This window comes from Mastomys coucha, unplaced genomic scaffold (assembly GCF_008632895.1).
Source record: "Mastomys coucha isolate ucsf_1 unplaced genomic scaffold, UCSF_Mcou_1 pScaffold15, whole genome shotgun sequence".
Lineage (NCBI taxonomy): Eukaryota > Metazoa > Chordata > Mammalia > Rodentia > Muridae > Mastomys > Mastomys coucha.
In genome coordinates this window covers 57,078,390-57,086,687 of record NW_022196897.1, presented here as the reverse complement: position 1 = coordinate 57,086,687, position 8,298 = coordinate 57,078,390, and the positions used below count along the sequence as shown (strand labels likewise).

The following is an 8,298-nucleotide window of genomic DNA, read 5'->3' as shown; positions in this document are numbered from 1 at the left end:
TCCCCCACCTCCCTCCCTTCCTCCCTCCCTCGCACGCACACACACACACACACACACACACACATTGATTGACTGATTGATCGATTGATTAAGACAGGGTTTCTTTGTGTAGCCCTGGCTGTCCTGGAACTCGCTCTGTAGACCCAACTGGCTTTCAAACTTACAGAGCTCCACCTGCCTCCGCTAATCTGCAAGGGCTGGTATGTGCCACCACCACCTGGTTTAAATTTTTATTTTGAGTCAGGGTCTCACTGTGCAGCCCAGGACTAGCCTCCTGACAGGAATGAACCAACAGCAAGCTATTTAAAGTTTTAAAATGAGGTAGCTTAGTCAGGTGTGGTGGCATACACCTTCAATCTTAGTGTTCTGGAGGCAGGGGTAAGCGCCAGCCTGGTCTACAGAGTGAGTTCTAGGACAGCCAGGGCTATAGAAAGAGACCCTGTATTAAAACAAAACAAAAATCAGTTGAGCAATTTTAAACACTAAAAACCATGGTTTTAGGGTCAAGCAATATGGATACAATATTTGCTTTCCCTTCTGGAAGGCACACTTGAAGCTGCCTAGCAGGCAGCTCACTTAGCATGTGTATCCACGGGCTCAAGGTGCCCCTTAGTGAAAACCACTCTCCTTAGAGGACATCAGAGAAGTGACCACAGTCATTGGCACTGCTGCCACCATCTGATGACATCTGCGATGTTGGCAGGGCCAAGGAGTGGCGTGTGCAATCTGATATGGTAGAATGGTGAGGAAAAAATAGTTTCTACAGGACTAAGCAAGTCAATAAAAATGTACTGATGACCACCAAGCTGGCTCTTCACCAGCTCGTATGTGTGTGGGGTATGTGTGTGTGTGTGTGTGGGGGGGGGGTGTTGTAGCTGGCTCTTCACCAGCTCGTATGTGTGTGTGTGTGTGTGGGGGTGTTGTAGCTGGCTCTTCACCAGCTCGTATGTGTGTGGGGTATGTGTGTGTGTGTGTGGGGGGGGTGTTGTCTGGGTTCTGGATAAGCCAGCTCTTCCTGTAAAACATTTCAAAATTATGTTCTCACTCCTAAGGACCCACTGTCACCTACAAAAGCGTGTCAAACCAGAGAGGGAGGCCCAGCACTTTGTGTTCTAAAAACAGATCCTGAATTAGCAGAGCAATTTAAAAGAAAAGAAAAAAAATCAAAGCGAGAGACTGGCACTGTAGAGGTTTGAAAAACTCCCTGTGGCTTGTTTCTTTTGATACCAGTCATTGAGGAATATATCTGTTTCTCCCACCCCCCACCCCCAGAGAATGAATAGCTAGGTTCTCTTTCTGAAACTCAGCAGCTAGTCAAAAAGTAATAGATTTGTAGCAGGATAAATATAACTTATTTTTTACTTGGAATATCCTATCTGAATATTAGTATATTGCATCCTTGTCTCCTGGTTTTCTTACAGAGAGCACATTTCCCCTCCCCCAGAATTAATCAATAATAAAACCAAAACAAGCCAAGGTGACTGACATTCAGACACGCAGAATGCTTGGCTCCTGAGTCCTCCGCATTCTCAGCCCCCACAGCATGCAGAGGCTCCCACTGCCTGAGCAGAGAAGCCTCACCGGAAACGTGTCCTCCGTCACCTAGGGTGTTTTCTCTGTCTGTTTTCTCTCCAACATTTGATCGCTGGCGGGAGCACCCTATGGGCCGGGAGAGATCTCCAGACCACCAGCTCATGTATTTGAAAGGCGTCTGTTTATTTTGAAAATGCAAATGCGTCTACCTCAAAGACTGACTGGGCGGGATAAGGGCTTCAAATCTACAGTCCTGTCCCTCTCTGCATCACACTAAGGACACTAGTCACTTAACTCAGCCTCTCTCGAAAGCTCAAAAGCCCAGGGAAGAATCCACAATTAAACGCAGTAGGCTTGTCGCTCAAGAATTAGCTGGGCAGATATTCCGAGGTCTGGTTTGAAGTACCTCAGAGGTTCTCTACGAAAGAACACCGAGCCCTGGAAAGGGTGGCTCTTCATTGAGGGCTGTCTGGAGGAGAAAAGGATCCTGGGGCCAGGGTCTCCTATCAGTGGCCGCCCAGTCCTCAGGAGCAGAAAGCAGGCAAGGTTAACGTGGACTTTGATCTCTGTCAAGGCATACCAGCTAGAGTTAATTTACATTTCAGATGAAAAAGGTTGACAGCATGAAAAGGCAGCTTGTTGCTGGTATTCGAATGTGCTGTAATAGATCGGGAATTCTGAGAGGAAGTTCTAAGGAAGGGATAAGCTGAGCCAGGCTGCTTTTGTAGGGAAGGAGATGAAAGGAAAACAAATTTCACTCTGCTGCTCTGCAGCAACACGTAGGCCAAATGCTTCCAAGGGCTGCTCTTTAATACATATATATGTGTATGTAAGTATGTATGTATATACATACACACATATATATGCTATATTATACTTTAGTATATACATACACATACATATATACATATACATATATAGTATATACATGTATATATACTATATACATGTATATATACATACACACATATACATATATATAAATAATATATATGTATATAGTTATATACATATACTTTAGTATATATACACACATACATATACACATATACATATATAGTATATACACACACATATATATGTATATATACACACACATATATACATATATATGTATATATATATATAAATCTCACATCTCAGCAATGTCATTAAATAAAAGGTCTGTGGATAGGAGCTAGAAATACAGATAAATGCACTCCACAGATTCAAAATATGAAAGAAAGTAATTTGTTGGGAAAATAATCAGTCAGAAATTAACTTCAGAAATGGCTGTGTTGAGCTGGTCATCCCTGTCACCTTCTGTGAGTTTTGAGGTGTGTGGAAAGTTATATTTGGGGCCAGTTCTATGGCAGGAACAAGAGGGAACAGTTATGCCTTAGGAAAATCACAGCCTGAGCCCAGCCCTAACCTAACTCTAAGGGCACATCAATTCTGTCCATTCTGTTGGCTGAAGATAATAGGCTCCGCCTGCTCCTTGCCACATTGAGAGCATAGGTGTGAGCTTCATACCCACCTGAGCCCCTGCAGAACTGGTAATACACATTTTGATGCTACCTGGTGAGTGAGAACAATGTTTGGGAAGCTAAGGAAGGTGAATGCCTGCAAAGCTGAAAGGGAAAGGGAGGCATTTCAGGAGAACAGACAAGGTTAACCTTCTGGAACCCACCCACAAGGGCTTCAAGGGTGAGGCGCACCCACTCATCACTGTTAAGACAGGGGTCATGAAGCAGTGTTCACCTGGCCCTCAAACGTGATTTTCAGGCATTTCATAACTTTTATATAAGAGATTTAGTGGACAATATACAGGCTTAAAGTTTTTATTTTAAAACATATGTTGGACATATTGCAAAATCTGAAATCAGCCTGGTATCTTCTTGAGAAGAGACTCTGTGTGTGTGTGGTGTTTATGATGTGTGACATGTGTATATATTTATATATGTGGGGGGTGTGTGGTATGTGTGTATGATGTGTATGGTGTGTGTTTGTGTGTGTGTGTGTGTGTGTGTGTGTGTGTGAGCACGCGCATGCTGAGGGTCATGGGATTAAGTAGTGAACACAATATGCACTTGGGGTTTCTGTTTCTTAAACTGTAACAAGAATTCGTTCACTTTTCATAGGGCTTTGAAGTGGTAGAGGTTAGAAATTATTAGAAGATGGTGCTAAGTAAGACACATTTGCATTTAAAGGGCACCCCTACTTCCAAAATATCTGAGTTCTTAGTGAAGATGCCTGACCTCCACCATGGCCTAAGAATTCTGAGGACCGCCTCCTGCCCCCCCACACACACCTCCATGCCCCCGGAGCTTGGCTCTAGCCTGGGCCTGCTGGAGAGGATAACTGATGTCTGACTGAAGGACTGGTCTCTGAAGCCCCACCCCGACCCCCCATGGTGCAGCACTGAAGGCTACTCTCTTGTTCTGTTGATGGTGCCTTGCACTCCTGGAACTCAGGACATGGTCAAGATACTGTTTCTTCCAGAACCTCAATTAGGGATTTGCAGCTTCAAATGAGGAAGAGAGCCTGGCAGCCACATGGGACATGCCTTTTGCAGAATAGCCCAGTGACCTCAGAGCCAGGGAGTGGGCTCGTGGACCAGCGGCAGAGCTTACAGCTCTTGGGCTGCCAGGGGTGAGCTGAGCCCCTAGATTCCCTGTGTGCTTTCCTCATCCCCTGGGGCCCAGAAGATTACACTAGCCATATACACAGTCATGGATATCAGGCCCCGAGGCCACTCTCTCCTCTGGGACATTGAAAGTCAGGCAGGCCTTACAAAGCATTACACACCTTTAAAGCAGGTGGCTCTCACGTCACTAACGAGGGACTTAGGACTCCAAGAAAGAGAGAGACTTGTCCGGTAGCAAGTATGGAGTCAAATGTGTTCAGTCCAAACTGCCTATAGTTCAAAGGGAGCTCTGCTGCTAGCAAGCAGTGTGGTAACAGATGAGTTACTTCTCCGTGCCTCAGTTTCCTCTTCTATTGTACTAGGAATATAAGAACTCTTCCTGAGGATGTCACGAGCAAGCCTGGCCCCTGGTGAATGTGCATAGTGCCCCATGATCCCAGCCAGGAGGGGTCTCAGAAGATGTGAGCCCCACCCTCACATACACACCCCAGAACTCTTGGCTCAGCCCAATGCTCCTCAGTCATTAGCCTTTCGACCCCTCTGAACTCATTTGAGTGGAATCACAGAAGATTTCAAGTGGACACTGCAAAAAATGATGTTCTAATTACCTGCTTGAATGTGAACCGCGGACTCACGCCTCCCGTGGCTTGTTTGCTTAAATTTCCTCCGAGCATCATATCCTCTCCAGGCTAAAAATATAAAACCACGTGCTGCGAATGACATTAATTTAAAAACGTGCCAGAGAACTGATAGAAGCTGTTCTACCTCCAGTCTGCATCTCTCATCCCCTACCCCTACCCTGCCTTCTCCCTGAGAAAAATCAAAGTCAGCAGATGAACTACAGTAGAGGGCCTTCCTAAACTCTTGGTCAAGTTTTCAAAATGCTTCCGAGGTGCCATTTTTAGTCAGACTTTCCCAGAACATTCTGAGTTCTATGAAGGAATAGTGAGAGCTCCCGATCCCAGGTGAGGTGGTTTCCTGTTATCCCAAGAAAGAAAACCCAAGAATGGGCACAGGGGTTAAAGTTGGTGGTCAGGGCTTGGGAGGATGGTGAGAGGCTCTGAACTAGTCCAGTCCTTGTAATCCGTTTATGTTCAGGAGAAAGATATAATTGGGGATGAAGATAAGGGAGCAGAGGAAGGCACACACACATAGTGTTTTTTTTTTTTTTTTTTTTTTTTGAGGATGGGGCAACATTTTCCATAGAAATGGAAGGCAAGGAAGGAAGCCAAGAGTAGAAAAAGTAGAGTGCAGAAGACTGGCATCTTTCAGATAGAGGTGATGCACAAAGCCTCCATCCCAAGATGAGAGGCTGTCTTCTGAGTCCCCACGTTGGCCTGAGCACTTCTGAAAACGCTCATGAGGTCCAAAGCTGGCTATCGCTTCTTGTTACGAGAGTGTCGGGATATTCATCTTCTGCATCCCATGTCTGTCACTTTGTCACCAGGAGCATGGGAGTCAGGTATTGTTCTCAGCACCCATGACATATGCACACAGACAGAGGTATCCGTGGGCTCCGATAAAGCCTAGAGGCTTGTTTCCTGTTTCTCAGTCTCCACTGTGCTACAGAACCCTACTAGGTCGGTGGTAGCCACTGTGATGGCACTCCGACGTGTATGTTACCTCAGTCACTTCGGGAGACAGGCACATGTGGGCGGAGGGAGTTTTACACCTCTGGTCAGCTCCTCCTGCTCTGTCTCATCACTTGCCCCAGGGTGTAATAATGGTTGAATGTCTGTCTATCTTTGAGACCAGAGGCCACAGAGAGTTTCCTTTGACCACATTGCCAGCACCTTGGCAATGTGCTTGAGGCTTGGCTTGTATAGGTGCTTGACAAATGTTTGCCAAATAAGGGGAGGAAGGGAGAAAACTAAAGGGGAAGCCCAAGGTGAGTGACCCTAGCACTCAATTAAATGGTGAGGGCTGGCACTGGCCAGAACCAGGGCACTTACCCGACTGGATGGTTATGGCGCTCTTCTCTCTCTTCTCTTTGGCTCTCTTGTATCTCCTCGCTCCGAGCCAGCCCTTGGTATATGCCTGCAGCATGACCACTCGGCCCATGACTTCTCGAAGAAGCAAATTTAATTGCTCAACATGGTAATATTTGAGGAAAACCTGAAAGGAAGCCTTGCTTTAGCATTACGTTGGAGCTTCTCAACAAAAACATGACTCCACTCCAGCCTATTGCAAATATTAAAGTCATTTTCTAAGTAAAGTTCACAGTGATTTAACTTAGGCATACAGTGTATCTCTGGCAAATACAATCCCCTATCTAAAATGAGGTTGCAGGGTTTAGACAATCCCCCAGGTGCTGTCTGGGACTGCCTCTCACCAGCCAGGGGTTCTATGTTCTCAGACCAGCTCTGCCCTCATTGCTCCTCATAGCCTGTGATAGAGGTCCGCAGGACCAATCTGAAGTCAGCTGATGGGATGGAGCCCAGGAGACCTGCATGACCCCCAGCGATTCAATTTCTATAGAGGAAATCTACACGCAGACTGAAACTGGCCTTGAACAATTAACCGTAAAACCCTGGGCTCCTAAAGGGACATGATGTTTCCTCAAATGAAAAGCTACACGTGATGAAACTAAAATCAGAGTATGCAATAAACAGCCCACTTCTAACACAAAAGTGAGCAAAAGTCTAAAGAGAACTCATCGCTGCGGATACTGTGATTTATGTGTTAGCATGTGCGCCAGATCATCAAGTACGGAAAGGGGGATCTGTTAAAGTGCATTCAAAGATCCCTTTCTAGAGATGCTAAATGGTTCTCAAATTACAGAGCCACATACAAACCCTCCACCTCTGGCTTGTACACACCCCAGACTTCTGAGTTAAGGCCAGCAAAGACCATCTTGAGGTTGGAGTCTTGCCTGCTATGGTATGCCAGGTACAAAGCCACTTTTGCTAGCTGTCAGTGACAGGAAAGCATCCCAGGTGACAGTCAGAATTATAAAGAGAGAGAGAGCTACCTTTGTTTTCCCCAGGACCCAGTGATCTAATCTGGACTTTTCCAAGATAGCAACACAGCTCTCTTTGTTAGCAGGAGGTGTTTGATGTGCTCGGAATGCCAAGTAATAATACCTACAGAACAAAAGAAGAGAACAAAGCATCTTCAACCCTCTTTTCGCCTAATAGAGAATTGCTCAGGGCCCACTGGTAAGTCTCCATTTTTCCTAGCCACCACTAATAGTCTAGTAAATAGCTAATGATGCACAATTTGTACCTCGTTTCTTTGATTTCCCCTACATTCATATTTTTCTTTTAATGTTATTTTTCCAGCCCATATTCAATGTCTGCTTTGTGGGTTTTGTATGCAAAATCAAAATACCTGCTCCTGTTAGATAGCTGCTCTACTTGTACATGTTAGGATTACTGTCAGAATATTCTTAAGTCCATTGCATGTATTTGTACTGGGCTTTGAAAAGTCCCATCTGAGGTATGGTGTCGCTGGCAGCTGATTCTGATGCTTCTATCTGAAGGAGGCATGTCCTCTTCATGCAGTCCCTATTAGCACTTGTTTTCCCAAATAATTTCATTTTTATGACTGTAAACTTTTAAGAAGAAAGAGTTTCTAGGTAAAGTCAAAAAGTTCCACTGTAGAAAAGAAAAAGTCTCCCTTACTGGCTTATCACCAGGTTTGTAGCTATGGCCTCAGTAACACAAGACAGAGCAACAAAAGAGAGGCACACATTTACTTGGTGTCGGTTTTCTATGATGCAGGAGCCTCCATTTTCAAGGAAATGGTATCCTAAGATACAGTCACACTTGAATATTTTTATGCCAAGTTTGATGAGATGATGGAGACAGATGACTGAACAGGAGGGCTCAGCCTCATGACAGCAACTTGGAAAGACCTGGGAGGCCTGAGTGCTCAGGTTTTCCTGAGTCCCTGTGTCCTTAGAGAGGAGGATATCCCTCTTCTCTGAAGTCATAATAAGGTCTTACAATAGATTTAGGGAAGGTCTCATTTGCCCTAATTGCAATCTGTCTCCTTAAGGAACAGCAGGGCAAGGTCACAGTGACCTTCCTGATTCGATTTGCTCAGATGATGAGATGCCACACTTTGGGATAACATGCCCCAATTGTTATCACTGCAGAGAGAATTTCCCTCCTCCTCCTCCTCCTCCTCCTCCTCCT

General features: G+C 45.3%; 1 protein-coding gene across 1 annotated transcript in view; it reads right to left on the bottom strand.

Annotated features, from left to right (window-relative positions):
• Positions 1 to 8,298, bottom strand: part of Myo3b (myosin IIIB) — a 403,285-nt gene that overhangs the window by 118,711 nt on the left and 276,276 nt on the right. Inside the window, exons 29-31 of the mRNA XM_031370554.1 lie at positions 7,131 to 7,242; positions 6,112 to 6,274; positions 4,768 to 4,848 (exon numbers count right to left, since the gene is read on the bottom strand). Of these exons, the coding sequence (XP_031226414.1) occupies positions 4,768 to 4,848; positions 6,112 to 6,274; positions 7,131 to 7,242 (356 nt within the window). The remainder of the gene's footprint in view (positions 1 to 4,767; positions 4,849 to 6,111; positions 6,275 to 7,130; positions 7,243 to 8,298) is intronic.